This window comes from Amphibalanus amphitrite, unplaced genomic scaffold, assembly GCF_019059575.1.
Source record: "Amphibalanus amphitrite isolate SeventyFive unplaced genomic scaffold, NRLGWU_Aamphi_draft 000652F_arrow, whole genome shotgun sequence".
Taxonomy (NCBI): Eukaryota; Metazoa; Arthropoda; class Thecostraca; order Balanomorpha; family Balanidae; genus Amphibalanus; species Amphibalanus amphitrite.
The window spans coordinates 206546-223882 of record NW_024882146.1 but is presented as its reverse complement, the minus strand read 5'-3'; the positions used below and the strand labels follow the sequence as shown (position 1 = coordinate 223882).

At 50.0% G+C, this 17337-nt stretch overlaps 3 protein-coding genes across 8 annotated transcripts; 1 reads left to right on the top strand and 2 right to left on the bottom strand.

Moving 5' to 3' along the window:
• Positions 1-957: 957 nt before the first annotated feature.
• On the bottom strand, positions 958-9865 carry LOC122364027 (gamma-butyrobetaine dioxygenase-like). The gene is made up of 8 exons (XM_043334028.1): positions 9546-9865; positions 6849-7063; positions 6452-6589; positions 5424-5632; positions 4855-4960; positions 2760-2974; positions 1766-1932; positions 958-1483 (listed from the first exon to the last, which is right to left on the bottom strand). Exons 1-8 carry the CDS (start codon positions 9742-9744, stop codon positions 1323-1325), a joined length of 1410 nt encoding a protein of 469 aa, XP_043189963.1. The 5' UTR covers positions 9745-9865; the 3' UTR covers positions 958-1322.
• A 1411-nt stretch (positions 9866-11276) lies between these two features.
• LOC122364021 lies at positions 11277-14935 on the top strand. Of its 6 annotated transcripts, XM_043333987.1 has the most exons (4): positions 11493-11513; positions 12777-12913; positions 13191-13656; positions 14016-14935. In XM_043333987.1, the coding sequence occupies exons 2-4, from the start codon at positions 12897-12899 to the stop codon at positions 14370-14372; spliced, it is 840 nt and encodes a 279-aa protein (XP_043189922.1). In that variant the 5' UTR covers positions 11493-11513; positions 12777-12896; the 3' UTR covers positions 14373-14935. The 6 variants fall into 6 exon arrangements, with proteins under 6 accessions (XP_043189923.1, XP_043189925.1, XP_043189926.1 ...); XM_043333988.1 differs by lacking the exon at positions 12777-12913 and having other exon boundaries at positions 11277-11591; XM_043333990.1 differs by lacking the exon at positions 12777-12913 and having other exon boundaries at positions 11399-11591; positions 13172-13656.
• A 282-nt stretch (positions 14936-15217) lies between these two features.
• Positions 15218-17337, bottom strand: LOC122364020. Its single transcript, XM_043333984.1, has 2 exons — positions 17021-17337; positions 15218-16641 (listed from the first exon to the last, which is right to left on the bottom strand). The coding sequence occupies exons 1-2, from the start codon at positions 17158-17160 to the stop codon at positions 15729-15731; spliced, it is 1053 nt and encodes a 350-aa protein (XP_043189919.1). The 5' UTR covers positions 17161-17337; the 3' UTR covers positions 15218-15728.

Sequence of the window (17337 nt, the reverse complement as noted above, 5' to 3'; positions counted from 1 at the left end):
ACGTCTTGCATTATTGATTACGTAAGGGGACGTGGATCAGTAACGAAACCCGACCTTCACCCTACACACACAGGTCATGAGGTTATCGGTGGAGCCAACAAATAACTAAATGCACTTACTTTTATTGACGTTTCGGTTTCAAGCAACCTTCGTCAGAATAGAATTACAAGTTAAAATATAAATATACGTCTCAAATGCACATATTTATATTTTAACTTGTAATTCTATTCTGACGAAGGTTGTTTGAAACCGAAACGTCAATAAAAGTAAGTGCATTTAGTTATTTGTTGGCTCCACCGATAACCTCATAACACAAATATGTCCCTAAATAATCAACACACAGGTCAGCTGATAGTTTCGCGTTTCGTCATTAAAAGTTGCAGTTTTTGGCGCTGCTTTGGCGCAGTTTTTTGGTGTTGTTGCAGTTTTGGCCTTGCATTACATATACAAATATTGTTGCACCCCATATTGATGCATTCATGCCTTGACCTTTACATTAAATTGAGCCGTAACACTGCATTTTATCAAGCGTAAATACACATGTGGCTGGCTGTGCCCACAGCTAAACGGAGTTTTTAAAAAGGTTTGTGGTCTGTCTCCTTTTCATTAGAAGAATGCATGAAACTTAGACCCCGTACTCAGAATGGAAAGGCGGCATCCACCCAACTGAATACCACTGGGACCAACTGTTTATTTGAGACCCACAAGTCCTGTCAATTGGAACGTATTTTGAGCACCGGACCATTGCTGCTCAGCTGTAAAAACACAGCAGCACAGAATTAACGACCGGACATACGATCATGTAGTTTCAATCATATTGAAACTGTCCCCACAAGCGGCCACTGAAAACTTCTCAGCCCTTTCGATAAACGTTCACCAGAACCATAAAATTTCAGTGAACCACATATCGTTAAACAAGCGGATTCTGAAGTGACATCTTCCATCAAACACTCAAAGCTTCGATAGCCACTTGTATTGATATCGCGTATTCATTGCTATAGCCAGTGGTTGTCATGCCTTCTGTTTATAATCCGGCCACCCACTCAATGAAAGACACTAGCTTAGTGTCCAGCGCCGCTCATCACGATCAACACCACCGTCACGGTCGCTCACGGAGTCGCTCACGGTGCGGCTCACAATTTTTCACAGTCTGACTCATAGTCACTCACGGAGTCGATCACTGTAGCTCACGGGGTCGTCACGACTGCTCACAGAAGCTCACTGGCTGGCTCACGGAGTTGTTACAGAGCGGCTCACGGCCGCTCACGGAGTCGATCACGGTTACTCACGGAGTCGATCACGGTCCGGCTCACGATCGCTGATCACGGCCGCTCACGGAGTAGGTCGGTGACAATACGGTAGCGGCACATGATGTCGTCCCAGTCCACGTAACCTCCCTCCAGAGTGCGCTGCGAGTCCTCGGTGACCGTGAAGCCGAGCCGGCCGTGAGTCACGCGACGGTTGTTGAACACAGCTACGTCTCCTGTGGGAAGGGAAGACCGTGAGTCGTGGTTCATAGCATAGTAACATTTACTGGGATGGCAGTGAGTTGAACTAGCGACAAGGCCACTTTTATGCGGAAGGGATAACTGCGTTGAGCAGCCAATGGTTGATTATGAATTAGTGATAAATGCGTGATTTTCAAGAGATCAATTTATAAATAATTCCATGAGACGTGCAGGAATTCAAAATTGCATTGCCTTAGCTTCTCTTCGCTGCATTCTATCACTCGTCTCACAGAAATAACCCGCAGCTGACGACTTACCGTTGTCCATTTTGAATGTCAGCTGGTTGTCGGGGTGCCTGCAGAGGTCGTTGAACATGCGCAGGCCCTCGTACATGGGCTTCACCAGCTCCAGAGGCACGTTCAGGCGGTACGAACGGACCGGGTTGTTGGTCGCCACCTGGGTGATATTGCCGTCCTCGTCCATGCTGAAAAGAAGATAAAATAAGACGCAAAATAGCACGCAAAACAGACCTCAGCTCGTTATTTCACATGGGGGTAGGTGTCGTTGCGTCCATGTTTCATGAGAATTGATTGAAGTTTTTAGCAGCGCGGGGTGCCTGAAGTTAACAAGCGAGTTTTTGTCGTTCGGTGTTCATATCATAGGCGAGACCGGTATCTTTGAGCCCGACGTTATGCCAAGGTTTTGGTAATCGTCTGATGTTTGAAAGGAATATGATCCGATAAGAAAATGATCACATATAGCATCGAAATCATGCTTGTACGAAATAAATAATAGGAATAACGAATTGAGGATGCCCGATAATTTAGTCTGAGCATCGCAGACTGAGTTATGCATTAACTATAAATTCGGTATTATTACGCATGGCCTAAACCTAACTTAAACAGTTATTGCTGCACGTATGCTCAAGATAAATCGCAGTGAAAGTGAGTCGCGGTGCGTAGAGGCATCTGTGAAACATGAGTATTGCATTCCAACGTTTACTTAGGTCAGGGACAGTCCCATCGTTGAATGTCTGGGGTGTTGCCGCCTAGCTATGGGGGCAAGGTCAGCCGCCATAGTACGCTACTTGCATCCATGATAGTCACGACCTCCCTCTAAAACACTCCATGGGTCTCGCCCCGCCATGAATGGCTGAGTACCTACAGATCTATAGCAACGGACGCGACCTAGCTATCGAACGTCTAGCTGGAACAGGTTATGGTGACAAAAAAATATGAACAAAAAACAGGCTGCACTATCATACCAAAACATGGCGCGCTCGTGGATCTTTTGGACTGCGCGGCTACTCACCAGAACATGGTGCGCTCGTGGATCTTGTGGAAGCGGCAGCGGCTGCGCGACTCGGCCTCCTCTCCGATGTCGGCGAACTCGAACGGCACGGTGGCCAGCAGGTGGAACAGGTCCGGCCGGCGCGCGCGGATCACCTCCGCCACGTGGAAACTGTCCGAGAAGATGCTCTCGCCGCCGTCACCGATGTGCTGAGAGATGCAGTGCAGCATCTGCACCTGAGGCCAGACGAAAATCGGAGTTTACAGAGGAAGTGATTTGGTCCGAAACTCCGGAGGTATTATATCTTTGACACCTACTTCATACTTGACATTTTAATAGGATGTAAAAAAAAAACTGTACAGGGTTTCGTTTAAAGTGCGTTCACTCATAAATGCCCTCATGGCAGGCGAAAGTTGGAAATGAGGGCGTGCAGCATGCATGGGCATAACGCAGTAAGTATGTATATTGTGCAAGCGTGCGCTATGCCTGCACAGCGCACATATTGTGCGCTATATTGTGTGCGCGTGCTGATTGGACCAGGCTCAGCGCTTATAGCAGGGGTGGCATGACCATTGATCACGTTTACTTTTTAGTTATGATTCCAGCAGTGACACATAAGCAGACGTGAGGTCTGGGTGAAACTAACCATTAGCCACGCTAGTGAAGTGTCCCTGTGTGTCATGGATAAACGGCGACTGGTTATCTAATGTTGGAATTCAATTTTATAATTGTTAGTAAACCATGGTGGCACGCGGCTTCATACCGGCCAGTAACAAGTGAAAAAGTCTAACCTGTGATGTCTGTCATGCCCTTGATCTCGTTATCAGACGTTTATGACAGAGCACAGATGCACGGGCCTGCATCATATCACTGATTTATCTAATAGTGCCAGGGGTGTGGCAATACATGCGAATGGAAACTTTTGCTAAAACTGTGCGCCAGCGCCATTAGACGGTTATTCATCAACCGATTTATGCTTATAGTTTTATGCATGAGCAACAGACTGGTGTTTGATTCATCTGTGATTGAATCGATTGGATTGAATCAAACAAAATTTGTTGAACCAAAAAGGTTTGATTCACCGTCAGGATTGTTTGATTCACAAGCCATGATTGAATCAAACGCATTGGGAATCAGGGTTGATTGAATCAGAAAAAATTAATGATTCATGAACTTAAAAAAATTGAAGTGAACGAACATTCATTATCAACAAATATTAACACTACTGCAATTACATGACAACAAAAAGAACACAACAAATGCAATACTATCCCTGATATTTTGTGCCTTTTATTTTTTAATTGAATCAAAAAAGAATCATTCAAAAAAAATTGGCTGAATCAAACGTGAACCATTCCTTTTATTGTTTTTTGATTCTCTGAATCAAAAGGAATCGATTCACCAATTTTTTTGAAGGAATCAAACGGTGATTGAATCAAACAAAAATCAAATGAATCAATGATTGAATCGATCCAAAAAAGGTGAATCAAAAACCAGTCTGATGAGCAAAGAGTGCAATGTTTTTTTCAGAAGCCATATGTATAGAAATTCAACCATACGCAAACATAATATGGAGGCAATGGCTTAAAATATCGCATCGGGGACTGACATTATTTAGAAGTCAATTAAATCTGAAATCATGAAAACATTCATCGGTGTTATTTTTAGATATGACACTGCAATATGCTTTAATCGTCCTAAATATTTGTGATTCAGCTTTGTGTACATACCAACAAGGTAATCTCTGCCGCAGGCCACTGTTATTAAAGCAAAGATTTAACGACAGTACAGGGTAAATTAACTCTTCAAGCACTCTGCGGGCCAAATGGGTCGGAGAAGTAACCGATAAGAGAAGAGCATCTGCTGTGGCAGACCAGCGCTTACTTCGCTCTTCTGGAAATGACTGGATGCAACTGGAATGTAGCCTGGAGCCTCTTAAAGCGCACATGTAAAGCAATGCGGCGGGAGGGGAGGGCGGTATTCAAGTGCAACCGAACTTACACCATCACATTTCTGAGAGATCTTGGAAGTTTGTTGACCGATTCAAAAGCAAAACACCCACACTGCTTCGTGCTGACATGTTTTCAATAACATTAGAGTCGAGATGGTCACTTACCCCTGGCATGTACTCGTAGTAGGTGAGATCCATGTGGGGCGCCAGCTCGTTGGCCGTGTACGCAAGGTTGTTCGCGTCCACCTTGGATGCTACTCGAAACGTCTTCCTGCGGACGAACGAATCCATTTTAGTCTAACAAAGGCAAAACAAAGGTCTAAAGGGGGCCCATTTGACCCATTTGATCTTGGCTCTTCTTTAGTTTCTACTGCTTCACCGTGGAATAGCTGGCAAAGCTAAGGGTCACGTCACACTTCGATTTTTTTTTTTTGCTGCCGTTTTCAAGGGCGCTCAGAATGCGATAGTGAGGCGTGAGCGGTCACCGTACGTCCTCTGTCCTCATCCACCAATGCTCAAACAAATCGCACTCCCAACACGCTCGAAAAACGGCAGAGAATCGCGGGTTCTTATAACAGAACAAAGACAAAGTGTCTCGTAGGGTGTGCCTCCCTCACCGGCAGAGTGTCTGTGGACTTCTCTCATCCGTAGTGTGACCGGACCATCCTCACCCGTAGTGTGTGTCCCTCACCCGTAGTGTGTGTCCCTCACCCGCACTGTTTGTCCTCCCTCACCCGTAGTGTGTGGGCCGGACGTGGCCCAGCGTCTCGCCTATTTCCTCCACGGCTCCGAAGTCGGTGGGCGCCTTCCGCACCAGCACCAGCCCGTAGACGATGAGGTGGTGCAGGGCGTCATGGAGGGTGGCCAGGTCGCCGCCCACCAGACGGTCGTAGTCCACGCGCAGCAGATGTCTGTCCATGGTGGCACGGTCCCACAGCACCGTCTGTCAGGGGGTATGCCAACGTCTGCGGTCAGTCACCTTATCAATGGTAAACAGGCCTCTTCAGAATAAGGAGTATAAACCATATAAACTACGGCCTGAAACAAGTACAGCAGCACTCTGACTGCAGGCATTCCCAGGGTCAACTCGCAGCCCGTGCTCGTCAGCAATGCTGCGCAGCGCGCACCGCTTAGACGGCTGATATGATTACAATCGCTCTTTCTGGAAATGTGCACCGTAAATTCAATGTTTATTTGCTTATGGTGTTTTTATGTTGGTCTGGTTTACAAGGGTCAGTAAATTCAATGTTTATTTGCTTATGGTGTTTTTATGTCGGTCTAATTTACAAGGGTCAGATGGCTTAAAACAACTTTGTAAAAATGATATGAAATAATAGCATGAAAATCTATAGGAGACTCTTACCGATTGAAATATATTAGAACAGCATCTATATCCAATTTCAGGGAAGGGGAGGCGAATTGAACGCCGTGTGCTGCTCGGGGCTGAAAATCCATAGTTTGTCGGGGTTTACTGAGAAATCGATTCAAGCAATCAACATAAAGATTAATTAAGTGAACATTTTGGTGGGCGATACCAGAATGAGATGCTGATTGGATGTGTGGGTATTTAACCGATAGACATCGTGCTGATATAAGACGATTACCATGAATGTCCGACGTTTACCTTTTTGGTAGTTGATAGTAATGCGACGACAAATAAGGCGCATCCCATTGAAACGCGGTACCTATGTTCATAACTGAAGTTCCATTGAAGCAAAGTACCGGTCTCCTGCGCCTTGTTGCTAGGCGTTCCTCCGCTCACCTTGGGCCCGTCCAGCTGCTTTCTGCGCGCATTCACGTCCCGTTTGGCGAAGGACCTCTCGCGGAGCCACTGGTGGGGGTAGCGGGACACGTGACCATCTGGCCAGGTGACCACCAACTGCTGGGCGGCACCGTCATTCTGAAATAGTGCGGAGGCCCCGGTGTCAACGGTGACGGGGTTTTGATCGTGTTCCAGCAATAATAAATGTACAAACTGTTGCTGGCAATGAGCTGACTGGGCAACACGAATAGAGTTGTTACACAGGTTTAGATACGAGTATAGTCATCTTTACCATTGCAGTTCAAATTCAACCCTGTCAGACAAAAACTAGACTCTGGCAGACACCGAGCTCGCCGGTCGCACCTCGGTTCGTCCTGCTGATGGTGATGCTGCCCACCTGGACGCTCTGCGGCTCGATGTCGACCTGCAGCTGGTCGATGCGCAGACTGCGGCTCAGTGTGGTCGGGTGGAAGCAGTCGGGGCAGAGGCAGCTGTCGCGCAGCCACACGTACGGGAACGGCGTCACCGAGCCAAAGTTCCAGACCAGGTCGACGCAGCCGGAGGTGCGGTTGTTGACCGCCTTCACCACCTGGTGGAGCGGCGCCGGCTGACCTGCGGGGAGGGACGAGGAAGGTGGGCGGGACGCCTGGCAGTTGTCTCCTCTGGTTAGGGTGGGCTCAAAGGGTCATTGGCTATTACCCTGTCACCAAACGCCACTCTGGAGTGCAGTGTTTGTTTAGGCAATCTCGTCGCATGTTAGTGTAGGTCTGGTGCACATGGAATTCGCCTATAATGTATGGCTGGCTCTTGGAGACGCTACGTTCTAGCAATTCAGAAATCCGACTAAATACAGGAATGACGACAATACCTTAAAGGGACTATCCCACCTTCTAAAAAGTTGTTAAAACCAGTTAAATTGTGCCCGACTTAATAGATTGGATGACCAGGAACACGGTTCTGGCATTTATTTTTCATTAAACATCTTAGACTTCCCATATTCCAAACACAAACTTTCAAATATGTGACGTCACAGCCCAAAATTACCTCCTTCCCCAGGCCACATTACTGTCATAAAGCTGATTCTTTTTACTCTGTAGGCACCACAACAAAGTTCAGACCAAGTTTTAAGCGATTTTTCAACGAACAAACCCATTTAAATCAGAATGACTAAACGAGGTGACGTCACACTAACGGTCGCTCCATGTTGAAGATAGGGCCTTGTACAAGGCCCATTTTCAAATGAAGGGAACGAATTTCTTCAACACCAAGAGGCCGCGGGAGTTGCAACCTAGATAGATAGTGGTTTCTGAACCTCGCTGCAAACTTGGCTATCTCAACTCAAACCCCATGTTAAAGGTGGGATAGTCCCTTTAACAGCATGTAGCATTTCGTTGTCGTACATCGATCTAGCATCGATTATTTATTTTGCAAACTGGACACGAGCTGTGCTCGAGATGACTACCCTATGTATTATCGAGATGACGATCGATGTATCGAGCACCTAATATCGAGATGACGATCGACGAGATGACGATCGTATGTATAATCCCTGCCCAACCGAACTCACGTTGGTGCTAAGAGCGGATCATCTGGAACAAGAGGCATTGATACATAGCTAGTTCATGGCTGATACATAGCCTCAGCTCGATGTGTGCGTGCCATCTTTGTTACTTAAAAGACACAATGTTTTGTATTTTTACGACGTTTTTGTGCGTTTTTTTTTTTTTGCATTTTTAATCCGTCTATTCAAATAATTCAGACTGATACTCGCAATAAATCATACAGGTCTGGATCAACAGCACGCTGTTATTGAACGCTTTATTTAGTCTGTCTTTGAATTCTATCCGAGATGCCTGAACGCTTGAGCGTCGTTGCCAAGTGCCGGCCGATTTCAGTCGCTTAGCCGTATATGTACACAGATGTGAGCCGCACCCTGGCCACGACATAGCAGACCACCTGTCAAACGCAGATCAGCAACAGCCCGCTGTGTACGTGCGACACTTCACAGGAGCAATGAGCTTGTGCGCTGTGCTGTCGTGTGACACTTACATAATAAGGCCCACGAGCGGTGCATATAATAACGACAATACGTCGTTTTCGCGACGGGCTATCTGGGGAATGCACCTAATTTGAGCAACTCTGCACGTATATTTTCACATCATCAATTTATTTCGATGTTTTAATCGAAAATAATGTCTGATGATTTGAAAAATGAGGTACCTAGGTATATATGCATCTGTGCAGCCTAAACTGATAACTTTTAAGAAACATTCTGATCCCAATTTGACCGAATCTGCACCAACTCTGCACCTAATCTACACCAAATGTGTACCAGATGGCCCTCGTGAAAACAGCTAATAGTAACTTGCGATCTTGTGAGCAAATAGTTACCTACCTACCGAAGTCCGAAGGCTTCCAGCGCTTCCAGAAGGACAAAAATAAAATGACGTTTAAAACAGTCATAAGTATGGGAATCGAAACAATGACGATCGCTCAAATAGAAGTGGGCGAAAAAGATGACCAACTCAACGAGCGGAGCGCGGGCCCGGTAGTGAGCCGCACCTCCGGGCTCAGGCCCACGCGGCATGTGAATAAAATCGCAACATTGCACTGTGACTGCACAGCCATCGGCGGATCTAAAGACGCTGCAAAAAGATGCTAATAAATATCCCAATCGCAAAGACTCTTCGGAGGTTTATTTTAGCTTTCTTATGTAGCGTTCGCTCTAGGAATGTTTTGTACCCATTTCATTTTATTCTAAGCCTTTTTTCCTCTGTTCTCCTACAGTACCTAAGCCATCTTAAGCATATCACTGTCACTGTTTCATGAAAAATAATTAGCTGCATGATAACTGCATTGCTGTTTGAACGCTGTAAGCTGCAATATGACCTTCCCCAACTCCCTCAATCAGTTTCGCATCATCTCATCTCTGCTGCACGATAAAACTCCCGCCACAATCCGACTGTGCACCCAATTCTGTGGACAGTAAGCCTACTTACGATGACGCTAAAATTCCCCAGCCCACCCGGCGGCGGCTCTGCCTCCCTCCCGTTCCCGGTACTGGGGCCGCGGTGCCGCCAGCGAGGAGATATACCTGCCGCCTGGACGCTGTACCGTCTCCCCGGCCCGCCGCCGCTGAGGGGAGACGGTCCCACCGGCGGCCGATGACGGTCGGTGACGGCGGCGGCCGCTCCCAGAGGCCGGATGACGCCCCGTGAGGTCACCGGCGGCCGGCGGACGGCGCGCGTCACCAGCGGCAGGCGGCACACGCAGCGGCCGGCGGCGGCGGCCATTGTCACCGGTCGGCGGCGGCTCTGAGGGCAGACTGGCCGACGCAGCCGGCCCGCGCCCCGTGCAGGACCAACCGCGGCTGCGCAGCCGCCGCCAGACACCCACCCGTCCCCGCCTCTGACCAACTGACAGATGGCCCTTTTTTGTTGGACGTGTTATTCTAGCTGACAGTTGGCTTACTGCAGATGTAGGTGTCACACACTTGCAGTCTGGACGGTGTGTTGTGGTGTGAAATAAGTTGAACGGGAATGTTACGATAGGTCACACCGAAAACGTCGTAGTTCATCCATCTATGTACAAGGTATGTAGGCGTAAAAACTCCAATTCCTTTTTGAAATTTTTGGAAAGTTATTTTAGTCCCTAGGTACATACCTAATATAATGATACGATACATTCACCGGTATCTCAGCTAGAAGTTCTGTACATCAGCGGCCCGCCCGAGTCGCCTTGGCACGAGAACTGGCCAGTGCCAGTGGCCGGGCACCCCGCCGGCGCAGATCTGCCACGGGGTGCACCGTGCCGTTGTAGGTATAGGTATGTACGTGTGCACGTGTGCTGGTTTTTGCCTTTCACCTTGACCTCTGAGTTGACCTCGAAAATTGCCCCGAAGTTAAAAAACTAAACGTTTTATTGGAATCTTCTCGTGGAGATCTTTCGTTTGGCACCGTTTTTGTTTCCGTAGCTCCCTTATATAGTACAGAGTTGAGAGGGGGGATGCCCTCCTCCCCGTCCGCTGCAGTGGTTGGATTTGGAATCACCTCCCATCATGGGCGCGGCCGGGTTATAGCATCGATAGTTAGTAGTAGTAGTCGTAGTAGTTACATGTCGATGTCAATTTTTTTTTGCAATTTGCAGGCAGGGCTGCGGAGTCGATGGATTTTCGGCGACTCCGACTCCGACTCCGACTCCGGCTTTCAAAAACCAGCTCCGACTCCGACTCCGACTCCGGGCAAAATTGTCGACTCCGACCGACTCCAACTCCCGACTCCGACTCCGCGCAGACCTAGCAGGGCTGCGGAGTCGACAGATTTTCGGTGACTCCGACTCCGACTCCGGCTCGGGTTTCTAATTTCTAAAATCGACTTCGACTCCGACTCCGACTCCGAGGGCTGTTCACGGGCCCTGTGTGCGGTCGGACCGCACACAGCCTCCAAGCTCCGCCCACTGCGTCCCTACGTCAGCCTTCCGTCACCGCACACAGCGATCGCTGTGGCCGGTCGGGACTGGCCACAGCGGACCGTCCACCGCACGCAGCCGTGACGTCAGAGCCGCCTACCCATCCCCTACCCCCACGCCTGCTGGACGCTCCGCACACACCGCACGCAGCAGTGTGCGGTGCCCGTGAACACCCCTCCGGTCACAACTGTTGACTCCGACCGACTCCGACTCCGACTCCGACTCCGACTCCGCAGCTTTCTTTACTGACTGACCAGTGACTACAGTTACACAATACACTGTGCACTTAGTCGTACACACTATTCATTTGACAGAATACAACAATCAAGATTACTTACAAAAATGATTACATTATAGAGTTCAGTGGATTACACCGAAAGAACTTCACGCGGTAGAGTTTTACTCTGAATATGGCAGCTTTCTGGAGCGGGAGAATTTGAAGAAATTGAGACAAAAATGGACCTAATGCGCGCCATTATATTTTCTAGATGTTTTTATTTGTGAGGCGTATTTGTTTGTTGTAGATGAAGTTGTAAATTGAAATAAATTGTGGTAGGTATCAAATACCGGATTGAATTTACTGGTCAATTAAAAGGTATTTTCGTCGTAGAGGCCGGTTTATCCTAAGTCAATGAGCATTTTCTAGCTTTTGGCGCTAAAGAAGCTCAAGCTGGTAAGTTGTGTATCGTGCTTGTATCTTGCTTGTATCATGCTTCAGCTTGGTATCATGCTTGTATCATGCGGTTTTGTACTGTAATTGTAATGGTGATGTCAGGTCTTTGTTCAAGGTATAGCTATGGTTTTCCTTGTATTTTTACATGCATACGTATCCTGCCGTGATGAGGCTGATGCATTGGTGTTTTTTTTTTGCAAGACATTTGGGCGTCATTTTTGGATTGAGGATGTCAAATAATGTATACGAATTTGCAAAATTTATCCTTGAGTTATTTGGACTTTATCTTGAAATTTAGGTACCTACCCTACTGATACCAATACTAATCATAATTCACAATACCTAGCTTTCCATCTTGCTTATTTTTCAATGAGTTCATTTGGCCTGAATGTCAATGAGGTGCTGGATCAGTCGGGGAAACTCTGGCAAAATCTGCTATTTTTAGCAGTCTGCTATTTATAACAAATCTACCAAGAATGGGTAGGTACGCATGTGATGTCATCATACCCATTCCAATGGCCAATTATTGCAGAGTTGGGTACGGCCCCATTCGAAAACAGATCTACGCCCTAATTTTGAAGCAAATGTGCATCAAAATTCAAATGCCTGGCAGATTCATTATGAGAATAGTGCTGAGTGAGAGTGTATTCTCCATTCTATTCACCCATTTTTGGCAGATTGCTGTTATAAATAGCAGACTGCTAAAAATAACAGATTTTGCCACAGTTTCCCCTCTTTTGACTATATTGACTTGAGGCTCAGATGACCCTGTGGATTGCAAATTCAGCATGGCTATATTTTATCAGTTTATGGCAAATGCATTGCTAGGCAGTAGGTTGAGGTACAGGGTGGTCCAGATAAAATGCTACCCAAAGCTTTTTAAATGGCAACAAATGTATTTGCAATACACATTACACAAACAACACATCAGTCAGGCAAACTAGACCTCTGGGATCAAAATATGGAGGCATCAATAATTTGATTCTGTAGGATGTGCTATGACCTGACCATATATGGGCATGTAATCAATTTTTTGATTCATTTTGGTACACTTGATTTCAAATTGAAATCAGTCGGGGGAGGTTTGTTGAAAGTCATTTTTAGCACATGCCATTTTTGGCAACCTGAACCATGTGCCAAAAATGACAATGCTATTGCTATCAGCTATTTTTGGCAACGATGAAGCAGATTTCACTCCTCAGCGAGGAAAATCACGATTTTGGAAATACATACAAGCACTGATTTTGGAAAAGAAGTACTGCCACCTGGTGCAAGAAGAGGAAACCAGCTTTAATTGGCTGTTACATGGTCGCTGTAATCTTGTTAGTATCCATCAACCCCTTTTATTATCCCAGTCCTCAACACAAATGTTTCTGCATTTACTTGTAGTTGAAAGCCTGTCATTTTGCTGTGATTATTGCTTCCTATTCACTGTCCTCTTTAGTGTCTTCACACAAAACATGGGTTATTTGTTTTTTTTTTGCAATTTCCTCATCTGACATCTTGCTCTTTGCCTCATGTTCATCTTTGCTCATGGACATCACCTTCACCGCTGACCCTAGCTGACCTGCGAATTATGGGTGTCGGTTTCTGTCGCAGGGTACGGGTCATGGGGTCTGTTAGGCGACCCGTGCTGGCTCCCGGCATCGAGTCGGACCCCACCGAGCTGACGCTGGCGCGCAGTGCCGAGCTGGCGCGCCAGAGACGCCAGGACCGGCTGCTGGCCGAGGTGGCCGAGCTGCGCGCGCGCAACGCCGAGCTGCGGGCAACGCGCGCCGACCTGCAGCGCCAGCTGGACGAGTCGCGGCCCGACCAGCGGCGCATGCACGCCTCGTTCGCCACGCTGGGCCGCCAGGCGGTGGGCCGGCACCTGGGCCTGTGGGCGGCCGCCGGCCGGGCCGGCAGCGTGGCCGTCCGGCTGCGGCCCGACGACAGCCGGCCGGCGCACACCCTGCAGCTGGAGCACGACAGGCGACAGGACGCGCCCCTGAAGGCCACCGTGCGCGACCTGCCGCCCGGGGTTCAGCTGGACAGGCACCTGCAGCGGCACGGCACTGTTAGGCAGGTCAGTGGCGGCACCGTGTGGGAGAACAGTGGCGGCACCGTGCGGCGGTCAGTGGCGGCATCGTGCGGCGGTCAGTGATGTTGCCGCCCAGTGGTTCATTTGTAGCTTTTTGGATTCCGGCCATCAACTGGCAAAGTCCAGGCGGAGCCTTATTTCCTCACTTTTTTATTTTTATGCTGGCAATTATCTCAGTCATCTTAGTTAATGCTAATTGTTACTTTCTCAGACTCCAGACATATCTGTCCGCTGAAGGCCACGGTGCGCTTGCTTTGGCCTCACTCTTATTTGTCGGCCACCGTCCCCGCGTCTCGCTGCTCTCCGAGTGGGGTGTCTGACGTCCCCCTCCCCTCCCTCGCCAGCTGCCGGCTCTGGTGCACGCCGTGGCCACGGAGGTGGACGCGTTCGCCTCGCGCCGCCGCCAGGTGGAGGAGCTGCGCGCCCAGCTGCCGGCGCGCAGCTCCAACCTGTGGCACGACCCGGCCGTCTGCGACGTGATGCTCCAGCTGAAACTGAACGCCTCGGGCGGCGAGCGGCACGCGCCGCGCATCCCCGTGGAGCTGAACATACAGTACGCGCCGGGCGCGTCGCTGCCGCACCAGTGCCGCCTCACCGAGACGCACCAACTGGAGGAGGCCGACCGCGAGGAGCTGCTTCAGCTGACGACCATCTTCCTCCGACTGCCGCTGCGAGAGGCGTTCAAAGAGGCCTTCCAGTAGACGGGGGTTGGTCGGGGGAAGGGGCAGGGGAGGTGTCTTTGATGGGGAATGGAGGGGAGGGAGAGGGTTGGGATGACATTCGCTCGGTCGCTAGGATTACTGATGTAATCGGAATAACTGATCGATAGTAGAAAGGACGGGACGGCAAGATCAGCTCAACAAAAACGAGTCGTATGTTTTTGCGTCTCGTTTTTCGTTGGTGGACAGTTCGCACTGTGAATATCGACTGCGCGTGGTTACAGTTTCAAGAGGACATTCCTTTGGTGGGACCCCAGCCTGACTCGGCTCCGTGGTCAGAGTGAGCCAGGCCAGCAGGGCGGTGTTCACCCGCGAAATGCGTATCTTACTGCCGGCAATTGAGTAGTGTTTTCTGTAGAGGTCATACTTTGTTTACGCCTCGCTAAGTGGACGGTTTTGTCCGCGAAACAGTGGTTTGAGCCGCCCCGTGAGCTCAAAAGCACGCCACACACGCCATAATGGCTTTGGCGTGCGTCCTGGCCAGGCATAAAACTTTTCGGCCGTGGCATTATCTTACCTGAGATGTAAATATATTTGTTTAAGTAGATTGCAGTCTACGTTTAAATAGCGCGGTAAAGCTAGAAAAATAGACTCTTAATTAAACATTTTTTTAGCTTTGAGCACAAACCGGTTCGATTGACATGTTCCTCGGGTCCACATTTTGTCATCTCGAGTTCAGACTCTGGTCGACGTGCCAAGAGCAAATCGCACCAGAAGCTAACATACCTATTCGACCGTTTAAATGACTACAAATAACGCAACTGGGACCGTAGGATTAATCTGGCCGACGTGCGGTGGCTCTGTTCAAGTTGGAATATAGAGTCCAGTTCGAAGTGATGCAATCATTTTTACATAATACATACATAAATACGGATGCAACAGAGCTTTGCGTCTGTGCGATGCTCCCGTCTCTCTTGACATAACGTATAAGTTGCGTCTATTCTTCTGCGTGGGCCACAAACAAGCAAACCTTGCCAGCACGGGGGATGCAACCGCTGAAGTTTTTGGTGAATATCTCGAGAGCCCTTGAGCTTCCCATGGTCTATGCTTCCTATTCATCCCACAGACACACAGTCAAATTCGATCTGGGCACTCGCTATTGGTCGGTTCGGCGATTCGGCGGCACTACACAGGCACTGAGCTACTGAGGTCGAATGTCGGCACGGACAGCCTGTAGGAAATCCCTACCCCTATTCTCTATGGTGTATCAACACCTAACAGGCTTAAAATACCCTGAGTTTCGAAATACCCGCTGGCTTCAATGGCATGTCACGCCGTATCAATGAACAGAGAGCAGGTGTAGCAGGAGAAGACCGATTCCGCCGATTCGGTTCACACTCAGCACCCGCACATGAAATCCATCACCTCGTCCGACATACGGTCCAGGCTCGCGTTGTTTACATGGTAGATCTCGTCGTCACAGACCTTCTCGTCAGCGGGCGTCTCGTACATTTTCGCCCGGCACGACCGCATCAGAAAGTCCGTGACGATCTTCAGGTGCGAGGACCACACCCAGACACCCCTGCCGTCCAGTTCGAGGAGCGACTCGCGCGCCAGCGGTGCCAATACAGCCATGTCGTCGTTCATCCCCTCCGCGTCGTGCTTGTTTCGTGTGTTAGACGGCTGCTCCAGCATCCAGACGACCCGTGTGCCGCGCGCAGTCATCGGCTTCAGCAGGGCCGCGGCGCGCCGCAGCGTCTCGGCGTACACGGCGGAGGTGGAGCTGAAGCTGCCCGACACCAGGTAGTGCAGCCCCTGAGTCAGCAGCAGCACGTCCACGCAGTCGCCGGCCGACGCGCAGGCGCTGCTCAGCTCCGCCAGAGTCGAGAGGAACCCTTTGAGCGCGAAACGCCAGCGGAACTCGAGTGTGAGCCCCGGCGCGGCGGCGGCCAGCGAGCACCACGCGCGCGGCGGGCCGTCGTAGCCGTCCGCGTTCGGCTTGGGCCACACCTCGAGACACGTGGAGTTGGCCGTGGCGAAGTGGACCCACCCGGGCTGCAGCGGGAGGTCACGGAAGGTGGCCGCGGAGAGTGCCGCCCGGCGAGCGTCGAGCCGGGTCACTGGCGGCAACCTCAGGTGCGCCGACATGCGCTCAAACACCTGCCTGAGCCGTGAGTGGCCGATGAACAGCACGCGGGAGACGCCCTGTCTGCGCAGACACCGGCGCGCGCCGGCCACCGTGTGACGACCGGGCCTGTACCAGCGCTCGGCCACCGGCTGCAGCGACAGCGGGTGCAGGAGCGACGAACACCTGCGGAGAGAGATAGGGATGATATAGGGGACGACAGCGCCGTCTGAAAGGGATAGTGTCTTTGTTATGGGTATGAACTTCAAACCTGAACCTAAGTTAAATCTAAATAGAGGAAAATTAATTCTATCCGTCGTACTTGCAATCAACGACTGACAAGCTGAGCAGCGCTATGATCTTTCAACCTATGACATCTTATAGTTTCGTTTCAGCCAAATGTGCGGCTACGATTGGTTCATTTATCAGTGTTCAACAATAAACATTCCAAGCGATGCTTACTCATCGATACATGGCACGGGATAACTGCATAGTGCGGGGAAGCGTAACCACTTTGCAAAACACAACGTTATGTAAAAGTTCATTGTGTACAAACTGCACAAACCTGAACTGATGCACCTGACCCGGTTCACCTCCGCGCCGCTGAACGACAAATACCACACAGCCCACCACCAGCGCGAGGGCCAGCGGCCGCCCAGCGCGCCGGGTCACGGCACCGACGGCCTCCCGCAGACGACGCGACATGACCCTGCCGGCGACCGGCAGCGCGGCGCGACCCGACTGCAGCCGCCGCGGCGACCGGCAGTGGCGGCCAGCTCTGCAGGTGAACGTCCTCTGCAGTTGCGCCCCGGGCGCCGAGATGAGAGATGAGCCACACCGCAGCGCCCGGAGAGCGGCCGGCGCGGCGCGAGACGGGGCGAG